Consider the following 27,529-nt stretch of genomic DNA (forward strand, 5'->3'; position numbering starts at 1 on the left):
ATAATTAATTAATTAATTAAAAACAAAAAACAAAAACAAAAACAATGAGTTGTACTTATATTTGTCTACTTATATTTGGCAATGGCAGTGTAATTATTGTGAAATTGTTTTAGTTGCTACAAAACCATTAGTTAATATCTGTATGCTTTAGGGTGTTATATTAACTAAGGGCAGTTTGTTGGGGAAGCCTATTGTTTTTATTTTTTATGTATTAAAAAGAGCTTTAGAATGTTAAAAATTGATCTGAACAAAAAACAAAATAATACCATTTATTGAGCTGATTTACAATTTTCAACAATCAGCAACACATTTTTAGTGCATATTTTTGCATATCTAAAATAGATGCCTCTTCAGTTTGGTAAATGCATGCAGTCTTAGTTTACTGATGGATTGTTTTCTAAGAATTAATTTTTAAGTTGATTGCTGGCACTGGGAATAAATTTTAAGTTGACTGCTAGTACTGGGAAGTACTTATTCTTTAAAAACAATATTAGGTATTCTGGTTAGTTTAATCTTCAAAAGCCTTTTAATTCAGAATGGATTACTAAATAATACAATATTATAATTCAGTTATATTACTGGTAATTAAACAAATCAAAAAATAAGTGAAGAATTCTTTTATTTACAACCCCATACTTGGAGCAAAGTATGGAAATGATCAGTATAATAGAGAAGTTAAGAACATGTTCTCTAGGGGCAACTGGGTGGCTCAGTTGGTTAAGTGTCTGACTCTTGACTTTGGCTCAGATCATGATCTCTGGGTCGTGAGATCAAGGCCTGCAAAAGGCTCTGTACTCAGCAGGGGAATTTGCTTGAGATTCTCTCTCTTTCTCTGTCCCTCACCCCCGTGTGTGTGTGTGTGTGTGTATACACCTTCTCTTTCTCTCTCTAAAATAAATAAATGAATCTTAAAAAAAAAAAAAAAAGGAACACATTCTCTAGAATCAGATTTGCAGGGTTCAAATCTTGACTTTATCATTCAGTAGACCAGGCAATTCTATACCCCATCTATTGACTGATTCTTTATCTGTAAAATGAAATAATAATAGTATCTTCCTCATGTGGTTGTCAGAATTCAATTGGCTCATCTCCTTAAAGCACCTAAGTCGAATGTCTGACATATAACAAGAACAATAAATGCTGTTGCTTTTATGAAGCTATCATAAGCATTATTTTTATTAGAGATCATAATTAGGTTTATTTTTGTCTCACGAATCGATGAAAGTAAATGTAGACTGATACTGCATATTTATGAGCATTAGGAACCAGACCCTTTAATACATACATTATCTTGATTAACCCTTATCAAAAAGTTTCAAGAAAAGAAGTAGTATTTTGGTATTTTATAAATGAGATATGGAGGGTGAGAGATTAAGGGTGAGAGAACCAGTAGCCAATAATCCAGGAATCAAACCAGACTATCTGACTCCACAGTTCATGTTTTGTTTTGTTTTGTTTTCCCCATTAACGCTGTACAAATATGTTACATATGTTTGTGTTAGGCATGATGTCAGAAATTTAAGGAAGTCATAATGGGCCTTTTCTTACAAAGAAATCTTTACTTATGGCTCAAGAAGCTTAGTAGCCAAAATAAGTATATATGTGACACAATATAGTTAAAATACACACAACACAAATAAGAATCAAGAATAGAGAAAAAATACTTCAAATACTAGAATTCTATGAACAAAATGTTAAAGTAAAGGAATCTTAGTTTTTTAAGAACTTAATGGTAGAATTAATAATTTTCTTCAATTCTTACTACAATTTTACAGTAAATGAGAGTAAACACTGGTTGCAAAATAACTAGTTGGCTTATTATGCCTTTTTAGAGTAGCATTGATAAAAATATGGTATTCATTATCCAGATGTGACATTTAAATTTCAATCTACATTAATAAAATAATTTTCATTTCTTGGTATAGTGGCTGTTCTTGGTGTTCATTTGTTGGTTACATGTGGCTAATGACTATCACATTGGGCAGTTGAGATACAGACATTTCCATCATTGCAGAAACTTCTGTTGGACAGCACTAGACTAGAGTAAATCAGGATGTGTAATGGAATGACCAGGCAAAATTTTTAATGCACAAAAGATTGGCTAAGGGTAGCTGCCAATTCTTTGCAGTTGAGTATGACAGAAGGAATGGTCATCTTGCATTCCATAGTACTGAATGGGCTCATGTACACAATTCTCAGCTCTTTGGGCCACTTTCACCCTCCTGGAACATCAGGTTCCTGATTTGTTCAGTTAAAGAAAACACCTTCCACCAGGCCTACTACCTCAGGGAAATTATGAAGCTCAGTACAGACAGTATGTAAGAATGTACCTTGTATAATACAGATAGTACTCAGACTAAGTATCATTCTGAAACCTGGTCCTTTGAACTAAGTAGTTCTCTAAAAGAACACAGCCCTAAAAACTTCTGTTGATGATTCAGGTCCAAGTTCTGCCACTTATTAGTTTTATAAGTTTGAGACTCAGTTTCATTTTTCTATAAAGCAAGAAAAAGTCACATTAATATTGTGAGAATTAAGTAATATATATGTGGAAGGAAGTCAATGAAGGTGGGTAGAGAGATGGATGAAATAAGTGAAGGGGATAGAATTACAATATTATACAATAGAAGAGAATCTAGAAAATAAAACAGTTATTCCATTTCACAACTTGTATAAACTTCGGATAAGTCCAAGTTTTAAATAATAAACACATATAAAATCAGTAGAAGAGTTTCATTCAATCTCATCTATCTAGATGGTGATTTTGTAAAACCTATAATAATTGATACCATTCCGTGTGTGCATTTGTGTGTTTGTGTGGCCTGAAGTATTCAGAATTTTAAGACAGTGATCCAGTTTCATTCTTTCCTATATAGCTGTCTAGTTTTCTCAACATCGTTTATTGAACACGCTATCCTCCCTTCTCTCGTTTTATATTCTTGGTTCCTTTGTTGTAAAATAATTGATCATATTTATGGGAGTTTATTTCTAGGCTGTCATTTCTATTCCACTGATTGATGTATCTGTTTTTATGCTAATACCATACTATTTTAATTAATATAGGTTTGTAATATAGTTTGAAATCAGAAGTATCATACCTTCAGGTATGTTTTTCTTTCTCAAGATTCCTTGGCTATTTGGGTTTTTTTTTTTTTTTTCGTGTGTGTGTGTGTGTGTGTGTGTGTGGTTCCATACACATTTTAGGATTATTTATTCTATTCTGTAAAAGATGCTATTGAAATTTTGAATGGAATTGGTTCAAATCTGTAGATTGCTTTGGGTAGTATGGGCATTTTAACATATTAATTCTTCTAATACATGAGAATGGAGTATCTTTCCATTTATTTGTGTTGTCTTCAATTTCTTTCTTCAGTGTCTTATAATTTCAGTGTACAGGTCTTTCACCTCCTTGGTTAAATTTATTCCTAGGTATTTTCTTCTTTTTGATGCGGCTGTAAATGGGATTGTTTGGTTTATTTCTCTTTCTGATAGTTTGTTATCAGTGTATAGAAATGCAACCGATTCCTGCATATTGATTTTGTAGCACTTGTTACAGATTTCGTATGCTAAGCTTGATTTTCCTGTGAGAATTCCACGATTTCTGAACCTAATCCCAGTGTTCTCTGCACCTGTGATTGCAGAATGAACACTATTAATGGATAATCCACGGAGAAATCTTCTCAAGTGATTGCCAAGTGCTGAAGGGCTGCAGACATTTCTCCTGAAAGTGCTATCTTTTCAAAAAAGAGTAAACACTTCCTCTCTCAAGTACCTTTGGCAAAGCAGAAAGAAATACACAGAAACTTTTCTAGGCTTTTCAAAATGATTGCTATCCACTGCCACCCATAGAGAGCAGGGAGAAGATTTAATCAAAAGATTGCATCCAAGTGGCATCTGCATTCAGTGCAAAGGTCGGGTGTAGGAGATGCTCCTGATTGTGAGCTGTAGCCCCAAGGGGGTAGAAGTTAATGAGCTGGAGCAGCTATTAGTTTCTTTTAGATTCACTGTTTCCATTAGAAGTATTTTTATCTACCTATCATAAATTTCAGGTGTTTTTTGACTTTGTTTTGGTCTTAGTTCTGTATCTTGAAGACATCATGGTTTTCAAAGGCTCAATTCATATAAATTTTCATCATATCCTGAGGGAATATTTATATATTTCCCAAAATAAAAAAAGGAGATATGATCTAATGATGCTCATTGATTCATCAGCCAGAGCACAAACTGTTCTCAAAATATATGAATAAAATACATGATTAAATTATCATGAATGTCTATATGAAGTGCTTATAATATTTATTTTTCTTTATGGGGGAGATATTTTGTGATACATGACAAAAACTTAAAAATATATTTTACAGTCCTTGATTTTCATTTCCCTAGAAAATCTACTACTAAAATACTGGTTTTAGACCTGTATAAACTTTAGGTATATATATATATATAGTTAGGGCCGATTTAATGTTAAAACCTGTTTAACTATTAGGGCCTGCTTAGCCAGAGCGAGTCCATATTGCTTAGGTAGCCGTATTGTTGTTTACATCCACAGACTTCATTCCGGGAATAAACGCCCCAGTAGTTCCTGGTATGGGTTTCAGGTATCAATTCTGGGAATAAAAGCCCCAACAATAGAAGCCACATACCTTGAGGTCTGTGATTATGCCCTATAAAACCAGCCTGTGAGATCGGCAAGGCATCTCTCTCTTATGAGGTGGCCGTGACTGGTCAGTCTGGTTTCTGATGCCTGGCATGGGAATTAAGCTTTGCTTAACCTTTACTTTGTATCAGTCTCGCTCATTTGATCATGGACCCCATGATACACACACACACACACACACACACACACACACACACACGTATAAAATGTATGCCTATACTATACATTTTAAAGGGAAAAATATGAGAAGATATGTACTTCTTAAAATACAAAAATTTTAAAAGGATATATGGTTTTATGATAATATGAATAATAATATTATTATACCAAATTTTGGGTATGAAAATAAGTGGAGATGTGTCATGAAGGCACAGAAATGAGGGAGAGACACAAAGATAGAAAAATCACACTGAATTATATACTAGCTTGTACATTTACATAAGGTCTTAGTATTTGAAATTTAAGTCATATAGATAATAAAGTTTTTTTTTTATTTTTTGGTGGGAAAGTGAAGTACACAAAGATAAAATAATTGGTTATGGGGAAAGAGTCAGACACAAAACTTCTAGTTTATTCACAAAGCCAGCATTTCAGCAGATTCTCAATTAATCTGAACGTCTGCCACTGCTGACATTGCATAGCAAGCTCTCTTTTAGAAAAATGTGCACATGTTGCGTTACTTTATTTGCTACAGCTGGGTAGCTAAAGGAAGACAATTGCTAGGAAAAAAAATGAGATTAATAGCATAAAATGTGATGTAAATATTAAAACACAGAGAAGGAAATGTGCTATCATACTATTGATTCACCTTGTTTTAATGGATACTTTCCAAGACTACGAGGCTTTTAGGCTAAATTTAAAAAATTGGAAGTAACACTTTTTCCCCTTGTGGTTGGGCTGTTGTTACTTTGGTTAGATGTAGTCACAGGAAATATTCCATTTATATTTTTTGTTGAATTAATGCATAGAAAAAAACAACTCTAGGCCACTTGGAAATGGATTTTATCTTTAATATAATTTATCTGAACTGTAAGCCTTGATAAAATCTATAACCATCTTAAATAAAAACCATTGATTTATTAAAAGGACTAAAGTGAGAATCAGATATAAATGTCTGGACAGGATTCTGCATTCAGTTTTATGTTCTCCATATTGAAAAAGCTAGAAAATAGCTCAAGAAGAGGGAAATATCAACAGGAAAAGTGTCTCCTTTGTAAAAGGCATGATGCTGAGTGTTAGAACCACTGAATTTCAATACAAAAAGTCCTTTTTCAAACCTCCACAGTCTTAAGTAAACAAGGATTCTGAAAGTTAAAGAGATGTGTCTAAAATCACACTGATGGGGCAGTAACTAGCTATCATAGATGTGGCAGCTGGGTGGCTCAGTTGGTTAAACACCTGACTCTTGGTTTCAGCTCAGGTCATGATCTCAGAGTCCTAAGAATGAACCCCAGGTAAGGCTCTGGATTCAGCATGGAGTCTGCTTGAGATTCTCTCTCTCCCTCTGCCCCTCTCCCTGCTCTCAAAAAAATAAATATCTTTAAATTAAAAAAAAAAAAAAAGAATAGCTATCATTAACATCCAAGACCCCAGTCTTTTTCATGAACCATGGGATCAAGACCATACAGCATGCATGCACATGGCCCTCTGTTCTAGGCCTTCCTAGTTATTAATTCAGTCATCTAATATTCTTTTTTTTTTAAGATTTTATTTATTGGCAGAGAGAGAGATCACAAGGAAGCAGAGAGGCAAGCAGAGAGAAAGGGGGAAGCAGGCTTCTCTGCTGAGTGGGGCTTGATCCCAGGATTCTGAGACGATGACCTAAGCCCAAGGCAGAGGCTTAACCCACTGAGCCACCCAGGTGCCCCTCATCTAATATTCTGTCTCTATCTCTAGGCTTCTTTATCATGGCCACATAGTTATTGATCGATTTTGAATGAGCTAGTACTGAGGATAGAGCTCTCTGGCATGCCCCTCAAAGCCTCTGTTTAGATTGACACCATTCTCTTCATTGGCACACATGGAGCATCCTAATTAAATCAATACTAATATGATTTGCAACAAGGCCATTTTTCTTTATCTGATTTATAAGAATATCACAAGAGAACATTTTTTTTTCTGGTATCAGATAAACTTTGTCAGTGTTCTTTCTATAATAGGAACTTCTAATATATCACCTTTGATGAATGAATTAAGGTTGATCTGATATAGTTCTTATCATTGTTTTCCTTCTCTAGCCACGATTTATTTTTCTTATAGATGAAGTTAATAATTTTAATTATTTAACGTGTTAAACTATGTTTTATGTCCAACTCATATATCCGTTAATAAATATAATTTATTTTCTTTCCATCTTGCTTATCACTGGTCTTCTAGAATTTATTTCTACATAGTTGCTCCAAGATGCCAGCAGACTCACACATATATTTTGGGATATATTTTGTTATTGCCAAGAATTTAATATCATTTATAGGAGAATGTCACTACTTTTTTTTCAGCCACATTGCCAAGAAAGTAGTCAATATATGAGAATACTAAGTGGGAGAGACCGATAACAACTTCTCTCTGTTTCCAAAGTGCAGCCTTCAAATTGTAGTTGTGTAGATTTAGTTGTAGATAAGATTCTAACTCAAATAAGCATTATCATAGCTTCTGAGACAGTATCTACAGTTTTCTTCTAGATACTTAAGGAAATGGAACAACTTTGACAAGACTGAAAAAATGTCAAAGAACACACTAGATTTCTTTTACCAAAACATCCTAAATATGAGATGTTAGCACCCCATACTCATTTCTTCCTTATACTGCATTTGATTTTAATCCAAAATAGCAGTAAGCAAGGGATTCATGAAATTTTAGGTTCTGATCAGATCTATTTTTTAAATTGCAGATGTCTTTTAAAATCAGCTTGAGTTGACCACTACATAATTACAGTCTGACTCTTTATATGCCAACATAAAGAGATAAAGTTTCAAATTTTGTTGTATAATTGTTGACTTCAAATAGATTTCTTTCATACATAGGGTAGCCAAAATCTGTGACTATATCCACCAGTAAGTAGAACAAAGTAGAACAAGATCAGTTTTTTCTTCCAGACACCAAAGTATTCTTATACTGGAATGTAAACATTAGTAGAACAAGCTCAGCAAACAGGAAAATGTTAGAAAAGCATTCTCTTAAAAATTTATAAAAATATTATATTTTCAATTTGAGTATTTATAACAGTGCACAAAATAGTACACATTTCTTGAAGGAGAGCTTTGGCAAGAATATTAACAAATTACTACCCCCAAAAAATGAACTAATGAGAGCTAAGACTCTGGGGATTGTGCGATATTAACTGAAACTTTGTATTTTGCTAGTATTTGAAGATATTCTTATTTAAAGTGCCTGGATTCTTAAGTTACCCACTTAATTATATTAAAGGTACATTATTATTTCAACATGCATATTTAAATAAACTTCTATGAAAGCCAGTGGGTATATAAAATACAATATTTTAAAATCTAGCACATTTACCATAAATTAAATATACCTGTGCTATGAGGTACACAAAATACTCTGAAGTTGTAAAATACACTCCATAAAAAGACTTTATTAATGTGATTGTTAACATATTTTTGGAAGACTGGTTCTATATATCTGACTCAAATGTAGACAATCCTACCTATTACCTCCTAGTGTTAAGTGAGCTGGTTAGAGCCATTGAATTTTAATACTGATTTTCAGTTTCAACACTTCAATTTTAAAGATGAGAAAATATTTCTAGAGGTATTAACTTACTTCTCAAGACTAATATTTAGGTTGTTTACCTGGTACTAGCTATAACTACTGGTATTATTTTCAAACTATAAATATACTTGGGCAGGTCATATGTAAAGATTAAATGGGGAAGTTAATCCTCAATTATTTGAAAGTTTCATATTAGTTTAGGTTGCTAAATTCATTATGACTTCAACATAGTAATTTATTTTACTGGCTGTTCTTCAGAGAAGTTGATGTCTAATGTTTGAAATTGGGCACAATTCCTGCAGATTGTGGGAGAAAGAAAAATGGAAGTAATGTTTCTCAGTGGTGGTGGAGATCTCAGGGAGTTGCCTAAATTTTGTAAGCTTTCATTTATTCTTGTTAATGTGTGTTTGGGGCACTATTACTCTTTTATAACTAGGAGGCTGGCTCAGAGTTGTTATGGAGTCCTTCTTCCCCACAGTCATCATGAATTTGTACTACGTAACTGATACCCTCTTATTTAATCTCTGAAGTCCAATCTGTATTACCAAAGATGTATTTCCCTAGAAGATAAGGAAGATATTATTAAATAATATCTTAGAATATAGATATTATTAGAATATAGAATATAGAATATTATAGAATAATATAGAATATTATTAGAATATAGATATTATTATTAATAGAAGATATTATTAAAATGCTTATCCAGGGTGGGATTTACATCTTTGACCTAATTTGTCATATTAAAATATAGAAAAAATATGATTACTAGATAAATAACGGTATTCCAGACCACAGTATTTTAATTTTAGGTACAAATAAATTAAGAGAAAAGCCAGCTCTATTTTTTAAATTTTTAGAAATGAGTGTTATTTCTGCAATAATCTTGATCATTCTAATACATGCCTATGAAAGGAATCCAAGGGTAAGGTGATTCATTATGAGATGTCCATGGCATGGATGTCATTTGGATTATTTTAGCCCAGAACACAATATGACAGAAATATGTACTTGAACTTCTAAATGTCTTACTTTTTTGAAATGTTCTAGAAGGGTTCCTCTCAGTTTGAACTGGCATTTATACTTTGAAATTGTAGAGTAGTGAAACAAAAAGTAAATATTTATGCCTTACTATCATCAGTTATAGGAGGGCAAAGACAAAAATACTGCCTTTTGCTTTTCTTCCTTCTGGGACTCATATCAAAAATAAAAAGGAACACTCACATGAGCTTTTCATTTCTTGGTAGACAATATTACATGAATATGAGAAAAAGAGAACTATCATCAACAATTACTGGGCTTATTTTAATTTGTTTAGGAGTGAACAAGAAAAAATATTTTAAAAAATATGCCGAAACCAAAAGAAAGAAATAAAAGATGGGAAGCTAAGTGGTCAGTACAGAGACAAATGTTACTCTGAAATACCTATCAATTATTTAATGTGATGACACCTAAAACACAGCTATAAAAAATATTACCCCCCCAAGTCTACTGCAATATGAGCAAGATGTTGGAAAATGAGAGCTGACACTACAAAATGGAAAGAGAAACTTTTCGTTTAAGATGTGTGTTATTTATGTTCTTTAAGTTTTTAGTTTTAGGGACTTTGTGTGTGTGTGTGTGTGTGTGTGTGCTAAAGGCATAGTTTCACTTCATTTTTAAGGTAAGTTTCTTTGAAAGAGAAACCCATAATTATCCATATTATAGGCTGAAATGACTAGATTAATGTGTAAAAGTTCATGCACTTTTTTAATGTGTAAAAGTTCATGCACTTTTTGTTTTCCAATACTAGAGACCATGATAAAATGTGAACTGGACATAAATCTTATTTTCCTTTATCGGTAACAGAGGAAAAAACTAAAATGAAATCGGTTTGCTACATTAGATTTTAAAACATGGGTGATCTTTATTAAATGAGGGTTTTTAGGTAATTGGTTTTTAAATTGTTGAGTGTTTTTTAAGGAAGAGTCCATGTAGTAAGTAGAGTTCTATATAAATAAATGCATCACAAATGGAATAAATAATGGGCATAATCAGTATGACTCTTTTCTCTTTGGGAAAACCTCTCTGATTTGTATGAGGAACACATCAGCCAGAGAGAGGAAGATGGATAGTCAGCTCTAGGATTCTTTTCAACTCCACACATTTTTAAAAAAATCTCACTTGAGTCACATGATAGAAAAAAAAATCTTCATTAAAAAATCCTAGTAAAATGTCATTATAATAATCTTTAGAGGCTTTTTGTTTCATGTGAGTTGTTCAAAAATAAGTTTTTTCTTGCCACCCAGTAAGTCATAGAAGAACTATACTGCAGCCCTCATGTCTTAATCAGACATACATGATGGCTTGGTAGAAATTAGATGGGGCTGGGGGAGGAGTGGAGGCATGTTTAGGAGGAGAGGGATAGGTAGATGGATGTTGGGAAATTATAGCACATACTAGGAGAGATTCCTGGGATAAAAGAAGCTTCTGGGAGATTAGAGGACATCAGGGGTATTCTGTTCAATAAAGGACAAAGGTAGCTACTGCGATGCCTAAATTATAACCATTACCGCTATTTCTGCTTCTGTACCTTCTCTTGCTAATCCATGAGGAGATGGAAAAATACCAGCATACTTTCTATAGACACTTTGTAACCACACATCCCCCGCCCAGAATTGGACATGACAGAATGGCTGTTCTCCGGCCCCCCATGGGGCTCTGGTCCAAGAGATAACAGTCATCTGACGCCAGAGAAACCCCCACCTGGAATTGGATGTAACAGAATGACTGCTCCCGGCCCCCCATCCGGCTCTGGGCCAAGAAATAATAACCATCTGGTGCCCTGCGGCTTGACAGGAAGACCCCGACCAATCCTGAGGTGACACATACCCTAGCAGTGCCAACTCAGCAGTTTGAAGAATGACAGCCTCTTGACCTAACCAAAAATCTGTTCCCAGCCCTTTTTCCGCTGTGTAGCGCGCCAGTCATATTATAGAGTTCCTTTTTGATTTGCCCGTGGTATGTAGCGATTTGTTACAAGATATGATGTATGCAAAGTCCCTGCCTCCCCAAAATAGTGTATAAAAAGTGATGTGATCCTGAGCTTAGGGCCTCTTAGCGTCACCGGCAACAAGTGCGTGGAGGTCCAGGTTCGAACTCTTAATAAACGACCCTTGCTGTTTGGCTTTGACTCTGGACTCTGATGGTCGTCTTTGGGGGGACGGCTTGGAATTTGGGCATAACACTACAACTGCAGAAATATAATCACTGGGACTTCAAGTGAGATTTCAAAAGTTTCAGGTGGAGTAATTGAGAACACTGCAAAAGGTCGTACAAGTCCTGCTGTAAGAAAGTGATTGTCTAATCTGGAACCGATGTTGTACATAAACAGTGCTTATAGAAGACATAAACTAAAAGAAAAAATGGGTAGAAAGAAAGAAAACAGGCAAAAAATGAGAGTAAAGCATCCAATCATGTTAAAATGCTATGACTAGGTTTTCCCCTCTGTGTTGGGCTACATACACAAATCCTATGTAAAATAATATGGAACAGTACCTTTCTTTTAGCCTTTAGCTGCTCATGATACTTGTCACAGGTATCTCCTGGGATCTCTCCTCCCCAGAGAGTAATTCCAACAATGGTGTATGTGACACCCATGACGAGCAATGGAAAGCAGTACACCAGTATAATGACAATAATATGGTAACTGCAAAAAATGGAAAAAAAACCAAAAAAAAACCCACATGTTGATACTGCATATGGAACTTTGCATTCATTACCTTTTAAATCACAATAGAAAATTCCAAAGATTATTTCCACATTTTCTCCAAGTTATCATTTCCCAAATCTGTCAAGATATGACGTTATTGCCTACTACTGTCATCCAAATGCTACCAGTTGATTCTTGTCAATCTCTGATTCATATGCAAAAACTCTAGCTGCATTGCAATGCTGATTTAGACTGCTACCCAGGTTCTCCCTGCCTAGAGGTTCAGGATGAATGCCATTTTTCTGCTTGGTAATTGGTTGAATTAATATAATTAAATTATCATCAGAGAGAAAGAGATGAATCAACTGAGAGATATTTTCTCATATGTAAAATTGTTCTATATATCTCTGCAACACCGGTCATATTTGAAACAAATTGTTTTTTATCCAAATAAAAAAATGTAACTACTCTAAGCCACTTTGGATCCACAAGTTATATGACTGTAACTTAAAAAATCAGGTAATTACATTTACATTCATTTTTCCAATGTCATGACACATCTGATAGCATTATTAATTTGGTAAATAACATTCAGATGTGTTAGTCACACACTAATTTATAGTGTCATGATACTATAAATTAGCAAACTCGACTCTAGGACTTCATAGCTTTCAATTAAAATCATAAGAATGCAGTTAGGGAAGAATAGGTGGGCTACTGATAATATAACCATACAACTAGAGTTTGTATAAAGTTTTGTGTAGCTTCCAGAACTGCCTTTCCCTGGCCAGGATTTTATAAAAGGGCAAGCCACACCTTTGGGCTTCAGTTTTTCCCTTCCCATTCTTTCCTCAATCAATAGGAACCCTGCTTTTGTTTGTGTAATGATTTTATCTCCAGGGATCTTATCACTTCCTCCAGGAAATTCCCTAATTCAACCCCATATAAATGTCATCAAATATTTCCTAATAGAAACCTTTGAAACTTAACAAAACTTACTGATCATATTCTATGGTAGTATTTTAGCCTCCCGCCCCCCCCCCTTTTTAAAAGATTTTAGTTTTAAGTAATCTCTATACCCAATATGGGGCTTGAACTCACATCCCTGAGATCAAGAGTTGCTCTACCGACTGAGCCAGTCATAATATTTTAATATCTTTTTCCCAACTAATGTGTGAACCCTTAAGGGAAATGCTTATGTCTTATTTACTTAATTGTTGCTCCCAACCTGTAGCTCTTCAAGTATTTTAATAAGTTGAATTGAAAACCACAATAGAGAATTAACTTACATGAAATGTTGTTTGGGACCTTCTGGCCATTGCACATAGCAAAGAGTACGGCCTGGCATGACTTTAATTTTGGAGTAAAGACATTGAGGGAAGGCAAGTAGGAACGCTAGAATCCAAATACTTCCAATGACGATCTTGGTTGCTGTGGCAGACAGTCTGGGTTTCAAGGGATCAATAATGGCCATATACCTATACAAAAACAAACAAAACCATTTTTTTTTTTTGTCTTTCTTGGTACAGAGTTAAAAATGGAGTTTCAAAGGAGTTATTTCTCTGGTAAGCAAGTTAAGGAGGATTTTGCTTATGTATAGGTAACATAGAATAACAATCATGGCATAGTTTTAAGGATCAGGCAGATTAAATTTCAAATCTTATTCTGTCACTTATTTAACCTTTTTGAAACCCAGTTTCATTATTTTAAAAATAGAAATAAGAACACCTGCCTCATAGAGGTGAAGTCAAGATTAATAGAAATAATATAAGTGAAAGTTATCGATTATTTGGTGCTATTCCTAACACATTATCAGAATTCGTAAATGTCTGCTCAATGGAAGTGGAAAAGTGCGTAGTAAGTGCTTAAAAATATGAGTTCTGTACCTCAAGGCCTCCCTTTTTCTTCTGTATGTTCAACTGTTTACAAGAAAATTCTGGAGAACTAATATGGTTATGACTGACAAAGATGAGGAACCCCTATAAAGGATATCATCAACAACTCCATTTAAAAATATCAACAGACAAGTTCAGGATTCAGATAATAATGAATAAGTCAAGTCTGACTGAGGCAGGCTCTGCCTTGCTATTATCTCTAAAATTGAATTCTTGGTTTATCATGAAAATCTTCACAGTATCTATATGATGAAGTTCTAGAACCTAGGTGAGGTTTGGTGGGCTGAGGTCTGGAGCCGATGACCAAGAAAGAATTCTTGAGACATCTTTGGTGCAAAATGGTGGTTTATTAAAGCACGGGACAGGACCCGTGGGCAGGAAGAGCTGCTGCCCCGGGTTGTGAGGGATGGCAGGTTATGTACCGAGGCTGGGGGAAGGTGAGGGGAAGAGAGGTTTCAATGGAGTTTTCATATGCTAAAGAGGGCCTACAAGGTGCCAGGATGTTCCAGGCCTGCCGGAGGCCTTGCCCTTGCTGCTGGATCAATGTTGTCTTTAGCCCAGCCATTAACATGGCTGGGAGACTTTTGGTGGGGTGTCACAATCCTGCTATCAATCGTCTTTGTTAGTGAGATTTAGGACATTTGTAAGCCAAGGGAGACTCCAGTCTAGCAGGATTATAAGCTCTGCAAGTTAACTATTTGCTTATTGTTCATGGCAGTCAGGGCTGCCTGAGGGATGCTACACTTATGGAGGGGAAAGGGTGAAGAGGGGGTGCAAGGCGCCAGCTTTTGCTTTGTCCTCAGCCAGCCTCCTGCTCCCTCATCATATATAACTATGTACAACATGATAGTTGTAGGAAAATATACTTGGCTTTTAAAGTGCGAATTTGTGGGAATTTGTAAACTCTGAATATGGTAGCAAAAGTCAAGCTATATCCACTTGGTAAAATAGTAATTACGTCTGGGAGAATCAATTTAAAGTTTTAAATAATATGTCTGATTGCCAAATTCTGTCTAATAGAGCAGAAAATTATTTACAAATTATACAAAAATTAATTATATTTCTGCATTACTATCAATGAAACATTATTTAAATTATTTTACTATTGACCATTCTGTGTTTCTCAAATATTTTTTGATTTATGCAAAATTTTCAAAGGCAACAATTTAATCAAAGAATGAATATTAAACCCAAACATTTTAATCTTAAGAATAAATATTTTAAAATAAGGATAATTTATTAATTTGCTTATTGCTCTTTGTTTTATAACTATAAGAATTGGACCTTTAATAGATATATTGGAACTTATCTATATACTACAAATAATAAACTAAGGATGTTTTCTTTAAGTAAATTCAACTAAAGTTAGTATTATGTATGTCAGCTAATAGGTATAAGTGAATGTTAGGTATGAAAAAAATCATAAAAACAGTACCATAGTTTCAGAAGATTAAGTGAACCACACAAGAAAAGAAGATGCTTATGTTTGAAACTGAAAATAGTTTAAAATGTACCTTTTGTGATTATTTTGGTGAATAATAGCACATTACTGATTGCGAACCATGAGCAGGCAATTTATAATATACATTATTTAATATCCAGAACAATCTAATCAACCAAATAATATCATCTCTATTTTATAGGTAAGTGAAGCTTAAAGACATTAAAGTTCAGAATGACCCAGATATTAAGAGCTAGAATGCTAAACCAGTTCTGCCAGTCTTCAAAGTCTGTATGTTTATAGACCGTAGCTTTGAATATGACTCATATAAGGAATTGTGGAAGAGAAAGGAAAATACACAAGATAGATGCCATCCAAAGAATCACATTTTGCCTTGGAATCTAAAAGTGTGCAGGTGCAATATTAAAGCATAGAAAGGTAATATTTGTAGGTGGGCATTTCTGTTTTCACTGCTGCTGATTATGATTCACCACAACATTTCTCTTCTTCTATTGACTTGTTGCTTAGTGGGTGTTTCTAGAGCCAAGCACAGCACTTATCAATAAATTTTGTTGTACTGAACTGAATATTCCTCAACTCCATCATAATCTTTTGCTTTTTTGCTTGCCCTGGAAGTGTATGAAGGCAATTTGGATGTTTGGAACTGTTGATTTTTTGAGACTAAAAAGAGAATTTGAGTGACATGGGTGGGTTAGAGTCCTGTACAGTTACTACAGCACAAATAATTAAAAAAACAGTACAAGTTCTTTACTGATGGTTTTGGTGAATTACTCTCTATTATAGAAATTATTTCTTGGCAGGGAGAATATTGCTTTATACGAAATATATGAAAATAATCAATTTATATTCTCATTAACTAACACTTTAGTGAAAATGGGAAAATTTAGTGAAAATTAGGAAATTCAAGTTGATGTTTTTGTCATTTCTGGTTTGATCCATTATTCATTCAGCTGAACACTTACTGAATGCCTATTGTAGTATTATACTATTGTAGTATTCTAGACGTATAGTGATCCAACACTGAAGAGAAATGACCTTCACAGAGTTCAGAGTCCAGTGAAGTAGACAGATATTAACCAAATAATGTAAAATAAACATAAAATTCCAAATATGACAAGGGTTACAAAGGCAAGCAATATATAGCCATGTGAATGGCTATATATTGGAAAAACATAGAAAAGTCATTCTGGGTTGAAACTTGGAAAGGTGACTAGGCAGGGTGGCAGAAGAATAAAGATTGCCAGAAGATATGTGGAAGAACAAAGAACCTGTGAAAAACTCCCGTGTTAATGGATTTTTATTGGTTGACTTGTGTGTCTCTCAAAAAGATATGCTTAAGTCCTGAACTTTTGTACCACAGAATGTGACCTTAGTTGGAAACTGAGTTTTTAATAAAGGCAACTGGGTCAAAATAAGGTCATTAGGGTGGGTCTTAATCCAATATGATTGATTTAAAGGAGGAATTTGGCAGCAGAGAGAAACATATGGAGAAGGCCATACAAAGATGGAGAATTGAATGATGCATCTAACTGAATGATGCATTTCTAAAGAAATAAGGAGAGAGAAACCATGAGAGACTCGTGACTCTAGGAAACAAACATGAGGGTTGTGGAAGGGTGGTGGAAGGGGAGGTGGTTGAGGAGATGAGGTAATAGGGTGATGGGCATTAAGGAGGGCACGTGTGGTGATGAGCCTTAGGTATTATTTGCCACTAATGAATCACTGAACACCACATCAAAAACCAATGATGTACTATATTTTGGCTAATTGAATTTAAATTAAAAAAAAAAAAAAAAAAGCCAAGGAGTGCCAAAGACTGTCAGCAAACCACAAAAAGCTAGGGGGAGACAAGGAAGAATTTCCTTACAGGTTTCTGAGGGAGCATGGCCCTTGACAACTGCTTGATTTCAGCTTCCAGAACTGTCAAGACAATAAAATTCTATTGTTTTAAGTCACTCCATTTGTATGACTTTGTTACAATAGCCCCAGGAAACCAAAGCAATGGGTAAGGATGCGGGAAGCATTGGGCACTTGAGAAATTAAAGACTACTGTAACAGAAACAGAAAGTGAAGGGCGAAGTGGTTTGAGATGGAGTTGTACAGCAGGTTGTAGGTCTTTTGTCCTGTGGCAAGTTGTTGAGGTGATCAGAGAATAATCAGATTTTAGTATGGAGAATGGACTGAAGGAAAGAAAGGAATGGAAGCAGGGAAGTAAGTAAATTGTCTATTGTTTTGGTTTGGATGAGAAGATTGCAGCTTGGAATAGGGTGTTACCTGGGAGATTTAATTATGTTAATGATTTGAGGAAAATAAAGGAATGTTGAAACATTGTAGAGAGGGAGAGCCAGTTGGCCAAAGAAGTAGGTAGAATTGCCAGGCTCTGCTGACAAGACCAATTTGAAATTGGTAATTAGGAATTCATTGTGGCATCAATATTTCATATTCTGTGACTCTCTCCAGCAGTAGTAATTTGCTCAAAAGTAGGCATAAAAAATAAAATGATCCTTAGGCTCATCCACATGGATATCCTCTGAACCGTGAGAAGAAATGATCCAATCTGAGATATAATATCACATAAATGATTGTCAGGACTTTTATTTCTCCTTTAAAGAAATACGTATCTTCGATGTGATCACATTAGCTGTTCCTAGGTTTTTTTCTGAGCTCACTACCATTCTTCCCTCATTAAATACATTCTCAAATGTGTTAGTCTCCTTGGTATGATTATTTCGTATGTAATAGCTAAGGTTGGATTCTTCACTCTTCCAATTAGCATATCACCTAAACAAGTTTAAAATTACTTTTTATTATCTTTTGAGTCTGCAATTCTCAGAAGCATCCATTCTTTACCACTTATTTTTTTTTCTGGCATAATTGAAGGATTTTTTCTGGTCCTTTCATGTCTAAAACAGGATATTTTGACATAACTTTTTCAATAAGTAGGCCTTTTCCATTTTGCAATTGCTCTTGATATCTGGTATAATTCTTCCTTTTGCTAGCATTTTTATTAAGCTCTGTTTCTGGATCTTTTTGTGCTTCTGCAAATTTTAAAATTTCGATAAGAAGACAGTGTTCTCTTCAGATGGGTACTTGATTATATTAACAATGAGAAGACTATTTGCCTGAAAGGACATGGATTTGACTGTTTTCCAATTTGCTTCTGGCCACAGTAGACAATGTTTTAGTCTGTAAAGCCCATATATAAAATGCTATTTAGCTATTGTCTATGGAAAGTTAAGATTAGTTGCCTTTCATGCTAAGGCATTTTCTGCTTTGAAAAATCACTAAAAAGAAATAAAATCTTTTCTGAAATTGCATTTTGTAGACAAAGTTTATTTTGTGTTTTTTTGTGTGTTTTAAAGAAGCAAGAATGAGCCAATTAATCTGTTATAAATATAGTCTTGGTGAATTTTTTTTTTTAAAGATTTTTTTTTTATTTATTTATCAGAGAGAGAGAGGGAGAGAGTGAGCACAGGCAGACAGAATGGCAGACAGAGGCAGAGGGAGAAGCAGGCTCCCTGCTGAGCAAGGAGCCCGATGTGGGACTCGATCCCAGGACGCCGGGATCATGACCTGAGCCGAAGGCAGCTGCTTAACCAACTGAGCCACCCAGGCGTCCCAGTCTTGGTGAATTTTGAAGGGAACAAGTATTTATTAAAATAAACATATACATACATTCAAATATATGTATACATATAATAGGAACTTCAAAATATTATTAAGTGAGAAAGAAATCAGTTTATTCAGGTTTTTAAATTTTTTTAAAGATTTATTTATTTGTCAGAGAGAGAGAGAGAGAGCGAGCACAAGCAGAGAGAGTGGCAGGCAGAGGGAGAAACAGGCTCCATGCTGAGCAAGGAGCCTGACAGGAGATTCTATCCTAGAATCCTGACCTGAGCCCAAGGCAGGCACGTAACTGACTGAGCCACTCAAGGATCCCAAGTTTTTTGATTCTTACAAGTAAAATTTATAAACAGGCATTTGAGGGAGAATATATTTAAAAAATAATTTCTGAATAGTGAAAGTACTTGACCCTCACTATACTTACTTCCAATATAAATTTGGCCATTAGATCTATCTATTCATTTATTAATCAAATATCAGCTATTTGTTTCAACTATTTCTTGAATGCTTTTTCCCCCCAAGATTGTATTACAATCTTTGGCCATATTGGTAAATGAAATAGATACAATTCCTCCTCTTGTGGAGTTCAGAGTCTAAAACAGAAGAAATACATTATTCAGATAGTCACAAATATGTTAAGAAATTACTACTTAAATGTTGCTTAGGAAATATTGCCTCTGGGACATTTAGTTAAATTTTCCTTGGAGTTTTATTGTAATGGCCTGGGCAAGTTCAGCACCCTTCCCTATGATTTCAAAGTGAAATCCAATCTGACCTATTTGATGCCCTCTGTTTCTGTTCTTGAATCTGTATGAATACATTCATCTCACCCACTGTGGATCTGGCTGAGAAATTGTACTGATGATTTCCACAACAAATGCAATTATATAAAGCATTTCAGATTTCAAAATTTTAATGGATTTAGAAGTTTAGGAGAGGGGAGGATCTACCAGCAGTCTTCATCCTCTGATTCTAAACTTGATTTTTCTTCTCTTTGTTATGCTTACTTTATATTCTATAATTTAAAAAAAAAAATGCTATGTGTACCATGGGTGACCCTGTCATTTACAATGCCTTTAGAAGTTTAGCCCAGTTCCCTGTACTGTCAGTAAGCTAGTCTCTCCAGTATAATCCTTCAGGAAGTCTGCAAAATAAAATTGTCTCCCTTGTGTACGCCATGATGTTATGAAGACATGTACTAGTAATTATAAAGCATAAGACAGGGAATTTGACCTAGTCTGGGGTAAAGGTGAAATGATGGTAGAGAATATTAGCAGGCATGGCTTCCCTGAGGAAGCAGCATCAGTTTGGAATGATAAATAGGTGTTAATTAGAATGAAGGTGGGACTGGAAGAAAAAGTGGAATAGCGAATCTGAGGTCAGAGAAAGCACGAGGTATTTGAGGAACTAAAAAAGCCAGCTTCTCTATAGCACAGAGGAGGGAAAAACAGAGGTGTCAAATGAATCTGGAGATATAAGTATCAACCATGACTTCACTGAGATTTTATATCCAATATATATTTAGATTTTCTTTTTTGGCAATAAACGCAATAATTGCTAACACCTGTATCAGATGCTATTCTAAAAGCTTTATATATAAATCATTTAATCTTTAAATTCTATTTATAGTCACTACAAAATGAGCTATAATGAAATGTTACCTCATTAGTGAGTATGACATAGAACAATTTCTCCTCAAAATTTCAGACATGAATTTAGAAGTGGTTTTCTTTTTTTTTTTAAGATTTTATTTATTTATTTGACAGAGAGGGAGATCACAAATAGGCAGAGAGACAGACAGAGAGAGATGAGGAGAAGCAGGCTCCCTGCCGAGCAGAGAGCCCAATGCGGGACTCGATCCCAGGACCCTGGGATCATGACCTGAGCCGAAGGCAGAGGCTTAACCCACTGAGCCACCCAGGCGCCCCTAGAAGTGGTTTTCTTAATAGACAATACAAAACTTGCTGCTAATGAATACCTTATGTTACTCATACTATCTCTGATGATAAATAATTAAAAAGTCAGAACACAATAGGTTATTTCATCCACAAAATACTGTAAAGCTCTAAATCACTTTTTAAAAGTCCAATTTACTAACATTTTGTGTCATCTCTGTATTGTCTCGGAAAAATAATGGGAACATATATCACTACTTTTATATATCACTTTGAAAGTACTGTTTTCACAGAGTCACCTTTATGTTATCAATCATATATTAGAAAGTTAATTAGTTTCTTTGTTAAGAAACTAATTCCCCCTGAAAATAGTTTTGAACTCTTGGCAGATTATTTTTCTAGAAGAAATGTCTTCATTAAAATATATCTGAAGTTTAAATCGACCTATAAATATTTTCAGTATTTTATATTTTATAAGCATATAAAATATACTATACATATACATATACTATACATAATTGTGTATAGTATAATTACACATGATATTTTATCTATACTATAAGGTAATATGCTTCCTAAAATACATACTGAGCCTCTTTTCAAGGCACTAAGAAAACATATTCAATCCAGTTTAATTTCATTTTATAAGGAAAAGAGTTTTTATGAAGAGGGAATTCAAAAGGTTGTCCCAAAGTGGAGGAGTTGGGATAAGAGCTAAAGAAATTCCCAGGTGGGAACAATAGACATTTCAAAGAGGCCTCAGGACACTTGCTAGCTTTAGTCAATGTATAAAACGCAATAGGGTCAAAACCGTAGACCAGTTTTAGATCACTATAGGAGGTAAAGCTCAGACTACAGTTTCTGGAGAAAGATGAATCACAACTCTCTAGGGGATGATAGATTGTCTTCAGTGGTAAAAGTTCTTTTTTACTTCTCTCTGTTGTTGAGGCACTCAGGAATCAGGAATAAAATGAGTCACCATTTATTGAGTGAATTAAAGGATTATAAACGTAAGGTGAATCGTTGAAATAGATAAAAGTAGTCTCCCACACAACTTTGAGTCTAAATTTAATTAGAGAGAGGTTGTCTGAAAACTAATTATAGTTTGAGACCCTTATCATCAGAAATATGACAGAAAGTATATTATTGGGACAACTGAGTGAAGTTACTTACTACTTTGTGTAGTTTTCAGAGTACTGCAAGTATGACTCAGATACCAAATGGTATTGAGCCAAAATTCACTTCCCCTCTATTAGCTTCCCCTCATAATTATTTGGCTTCCTGTTTTATATGGCTTTTATGTGCACTGATTAAGTAAAGCTACATGTTATACTTGGCACAGCACAAGTCAATAGTTTTGGCAGACATTTTCCTTAACTAACAGCAACATTAAAGAGAATTATAAGAGTGGGTGAAAACATTTTCTACTCTGGCAGTGTGAATGGCTTCAGGAAAAAAAAAATCAATATTACTATGCATATATGAAAATATATTTGTGTTCAATAATAGGTTTTTCCTATCTGGAAAATGAATACTTTTTTGAAATGTGCTCATTGTATTAGTCATATGTACATATGAGTTACTCTGAACTCCTTTATTTTTTTCATTTCCTTTGCACGACCATAAACCTTATCAGTTCATCCTCTGACACCACCAAATCTATTCTGCCCTCCCCTCCAGCTCTCAATTCCTAAACTATTGGAACATCATCATAATGGGTTTCCCTGATGTTACTCTTTCTTAGCTTTCTTCACAATGTCTTCGAAGTTATCTTTCTAAATTATTTCACTGTCTCTTCACTTTTGACAAGATTAACTGCAATTCTGCACACCCTTTACTACAGTGGCTCTAAATATGTTCCCTTTTGCTCAAACTTACTACATTGTATCAGTCAGAGCTCCAGGAGAAACAGATGGCACATTGGCATGGGAAAACTGATGTGAATTTAATAAAGAGGCCATTTATAAAACTAAGTTACAAACCCCATTTTACAAAGGTGTTAAAGGAAATCAACTTGAATGAACATTCTTAGGACTAGCAATAGCAAGGAGTGGGAGGAGTGGGTGTTCCCCCTTGCCAGGTCTGAAGTATAAAAGGGTGCTCTAATATGAAGTGAGGAGATGAACTCTTGGGGGAGGAGCCCTTGGCAAGAGCTATGGGTACTATTGGAGGTTTAGCAAATTTGCAGCAATCCTGAATGGAAAGAATGGTAGATACCACCCAAATTTGCTCTCCTCTCCTCCTCCTATCTCCTCCAAGTGTCTCCCATTAGGCAAAGCCAGGAAGAGGCCAGCGAGCAAGCAACCCTTTAGATGCATTTAGTCCACAGAAATAGCCTGGTGGGAAAGGGGCAGAAAAAAAGGAGTCGAATGAGTAGAGAGTAGATCTGAACTGAGAAATGGAAATTGTCCAGCTCACATAGCCTTTAATAATTTCATCCTTCTCACCTTGTAGTTTCTTTGCTGGTATGATTTCTCTTGCTCAGACCTTACTCTAAAGTTCTGCAACTGCTGAACTTCCAGCTTCCTTCAGTTTCCACACAAATTACAGTATGACCACCATGGAGTCCTTTCCTTCTCTCTGTCCAGAGCTAGTTTTTAACCTGTGCAGTGCATCAACAGCATTATGCTTATATTCTGATTTCAGCTCATTGGAATTACTGATTTACTCTTTTCTGTGTTCTGTAGCACCTAACAAAGTATAGTAGTCAATATCATAGTTGAATAGTGACTGCAAATGATTGTCGCATATTTGGACAGTTGAATACTTGAATACTTCTATGGTGGTTGAATGTTCGGATGGAATGAATAATTACTTACAAATAAAACCTTCAGTATGTAAATAGTTTTTAAAGAATAGCTTTCTTAACTTTGCTAAATAGGATTAATATATGTAATATAGAGTATGATTATGAGATTAAAATAACTTTGAATAACACTGTGTATACAAAGGGACTTAGCTAATGTCAGTCACAGTAGAAACTCAATCTAAAACATTCCAAACTATGTTGAATAAAATGAAATTAACACTTAGGACAAAAACAAAAGCAAAATAAAGAAGCTAGAGTGGTAAGTTTGAGACAAAAACAAACGGAACAATTTAACATGGTTCTTAGAACTTCTGATTGACATGGAAAGAAAAACAAATTTATGCCAAAATTCTAATGTAAGGATTGAAAAAACATCTTTTGGTAATGCCCCTACCTCTTCAACACACACCTATCCCAAAAGGGTAGCACAGTATAGGTTATTTGTCTTCTAAATCTCTCCATCTGAAACAATTTACTAAGAGAGTAGTGAGATTTTCTATGCAACTTCAATAAGGACATCTAATGCTCAATGATTCAGGGATTAAATGGAAATATTCAGGGTTACACTTGGAGATTTTTAAAATTCGTTCTGTATACTAAGAATTGACTCCTTTCAATTTTGTCTAATGTGGATCTACACCCTATCAGACTCCTTTCTGAAATAAATAATGGCATGTAGCAGCTCTACTAGGTTATCTTTCAACTCATAGAGATGAAGACATCCGTCAAGCAGGAGGATTTCTACATCTTTGGGTATTTAAGTTGTGATGAGGCTTATTTAACTGTGTGAATGGAAGAAAACAGACAGTAGATAACCTTTAAACTTGGATTATAAAAATGGAAAATGAAAGCTCTTTCATAGCTTATTTTTCTTTCTAATTATATTTTCATTATATCTTTTTAAGATAATTTGTGCTCAACTTATTTGATGTAGGAAATGATAGGAAAACAATTTTTAAAATTTCTTCCATTCACTCAGTCATATAAGAAATCGTATCGAGGGGCGCCTGGGTGGCTCAGTGGGTTAAAGCCTCTGCCTTTGGCTCAGGTCATGATCCCAGGGTCCTGGGATCGAGCCCCGCATCGGGCTCTCTGCTCAGCGGGGAGCCTTCTTCCTCCTCTCTCTCTGCCTGCCTCTCTGCCTACTTGTGATCTCTGTCAAACAAATAAATAAAATCTTAAAAAAAAAAAAAGAAATCCATATCGAGTGTCAAAATTATGTAGTTATTATCCTAGATGCTATGAATATAGTGGTAAACAAAATACATAATAATAAGCATTATGAAAACAAATCAGAATACATGAATAGAAAATAACATGAGGCTACTATTCAGATGATGATTACTCAGTTCACATATGATATACAGTGAAAAAAATCAAAGGTACCTACTCATTTCTTTGTAAGAGTTGTATTTTTGTCCTCTTACAACACATCTATAAATAGAAGATAATTTTATTTTAATAACCTTTCTTCTTTGTAGAACATAATTCTTCCATGCTTTCCTGAACAATAATATGCCAAAAAATTATGTCATAAATTCAAGGTTGGTCTGAAAATCAGTTAATATGTAATATGTAATATGCATAGTAATAGGATAAAGCAGAGGCAGAAAATACTTTACCAAAATCTAAAAGCTTTTCAGAATAAAAACTCTCCACATGCTGGGAATATAAAGGAATTTCTTCAACTTGATAAAGTGCACTGATGAAAAATCTACAGTTTACATTATACTTGTTAAAAATGTAATTCTTTCTCCTTATAACCTGAAAACAAAGTAAAGATGTCCAATTTCATCACTTCAATTAAAAATTGTACTGGAGGTTCTAGCCAGGGTAATCAATCAGGCAAAAACCAAACAAGCAAAAATAAATTATAAAATAAAGAAAAGAAAAAGAAATAAAAAGCATGCAAATTAAAAAGAAAAAAGTAATGTCTTTATTAGCAGATGACATGATCCTCCAAACTGAATATCCTAAGAAATGCACAAAAACCAAACCCATTAGGGATGCCTGGGTGGCTCAGTCAATTATCATATGGTTTCACTTATATGTGGAACATAAGTGGCTGCCTTTGTCTCAGGTCATGGTCCTGGCATCCTGGGATCGAGTCCTGAATTGGTCTCCTTGCTCCGCGGAGAGCCTGCTTCCCCCCACCCATCTCTCTGCCTGCCTGTACTCTCTCTATCTCTCTGACAAATAAATAAATAAAATCTTTAAAATACTAAAAAAAAAAAAAAAAAACCCAAACCCATTAGAATTAATAAATAAGTGCAGCAAGGTCATATGATATAAGTTCATTCAGTTGCATTTTTACACACAAGCTATGAACAATCTGAAAATGTACTTTAAAAATTCCATTCAGCAATGTGAAATATAAGAAAACAAAACAGATGAACACATGGGAGGGGGAAATAAAAGAGAGAGGGAAACATGAGAAACTCTTAAAAGATACAGAACAAACTGAGGGTTGACTGGAGGGAGAAATGTGGGAGATGGACTAGAGGGGTGGTGGGGATTAAGGGGGGCACTTGTGATGAGCACTAGGTGCCGTATGTAAGTGTTGAATAACTGAACTCCACTCCTGAAACCAATATTTCACTGTATGTTAACTAACTAGAATTTAAATAAAAATTAAATTGAAAAATTCCATTCAGCAGTACCAAGAAGTATAAAATATTAGGAATAAATTTAATGAAAGACTTGTCCATTGAAAACTACAGAGCATTGCTGAAAGAAATTAAAGAATACCTTGATAAATGGAGAGGCAGTCCATGGATAGGAAGTCTCAAAACTGTTAAGCTAACATTATTTCGCAAGTTGATTATGTTCAACACAATCCTTACAAAAATCCCTATTATAATTTTAAAATTTAAAAAGCTGATCCTAAAAGCAATTTAAAAGTGCAGATCTTTGAGAACAGTGAAAACAATTTTGAAAAACAAAGCAAAGTTGAAGGACTTATACTTGCATATTTCAAAACTTATTATGAGGCTACAGTAATCAAGAGATAGTATACTACTGACAGAAAAATAGACATATAGATCAATGAACTAGAAATATTAAGAGCCCAGAAATAAATACTTATATTTATTAGTTTGATGAAGTTCTAGAACCTAGGTGAGGTGAAGATTGAAATCCATCATGGTCTATGCGACATTCCAACACATGTGGTCCTTGCAGCCAACTTCCCTAGGAAACGGTCCCCGGTTGCGTTTTAATTCAATCGGGTACTGGTTTCGGCCGGCTCCCAGTGGAGGTCCCGCGGCCAGAAGTGGCTAGACCGGGCATGTGGAGGGGATCACATTAGATCAATCAGGAGGAAACCTCACACGGGAGTCTTAAGATTGGCAGCCGTCCTGGTGACTTATTTGGCTGTCCCGTGCCCAAGGGAGACAACTTTCTATAAGAACAGGAATAAAGAGAGGCCATCAAGTTTCTGGGTCTTATTGCCATTCCGGCCAGGGTACTAACTTACAGCCAAAAGGCAGATGCTCTCCTCCCCGTGGAGTAGCCACGGGCTAGAGGATTACAGCCTGAGCAATTGACATGCAAGTGTTCCAATAAGACCATACTCCTTGAAAAGCCCCTGAAATCAGAGTAAATGGAAAGAAAGTACTCACCAATTTTGCACCGAAGCTCAGAGTCCAAATGTAAAGACTCACAGCCCCACGCTGGGCGCCATATGATGAAGTTCTAGAACCTAGGTGAGGTTTGGTGGGCTGAGGTCCGGAGCCGATGACCAAGAAAGAATTCTTGAGACATCT

The 27,529-nt window shown here is 34.9% G+C and overlaps 1 protein-coding gene across 1 annotated transcript in view; it reads right to left on the minus strand.

The window, feature by feature from the left end:
* The window catches only part of TACR3 (tachykinin receptor 3), a 79,500-nt gene that overhangs the window by 31,768 nt on the left and 20,203 nt on the right, over window positions 1-27,529 (minus strand). The window contains exons 2-3 of the mRNA XM_004748139.2: window positions 13,370-13,558; window positions 11,927-12,077 (exon numbers count right to left, since the gene is read on the minus strand). Of these exons, the coding sequence (XP_004748196.1) occupies window positions 11,927-12,077; window positions 13,370-13,558 (340 nt within the window). The remainder of the gene's footprint in view (window positions 1-11,926; window positions 12,078-13,369; window positions 13,559-27,529) is intronic.

Source organism: Mustela putorius, unplaced genomic scaffold (genome assembly GCF_011764305.1).
Source record: "Mustela putorius furo isolate JIRA1106 unplaced genomic scaffold, ASM1176430v1.1 tig00003871_pilon_pilon_pilon, whole genome shotgun sequence".
Taxonomy (NCBI): Eukaryota; Metazoa; Chordata; class Mammalia; order Carnivora; family Mustelidae; genus Mustela; species Mustela putorius.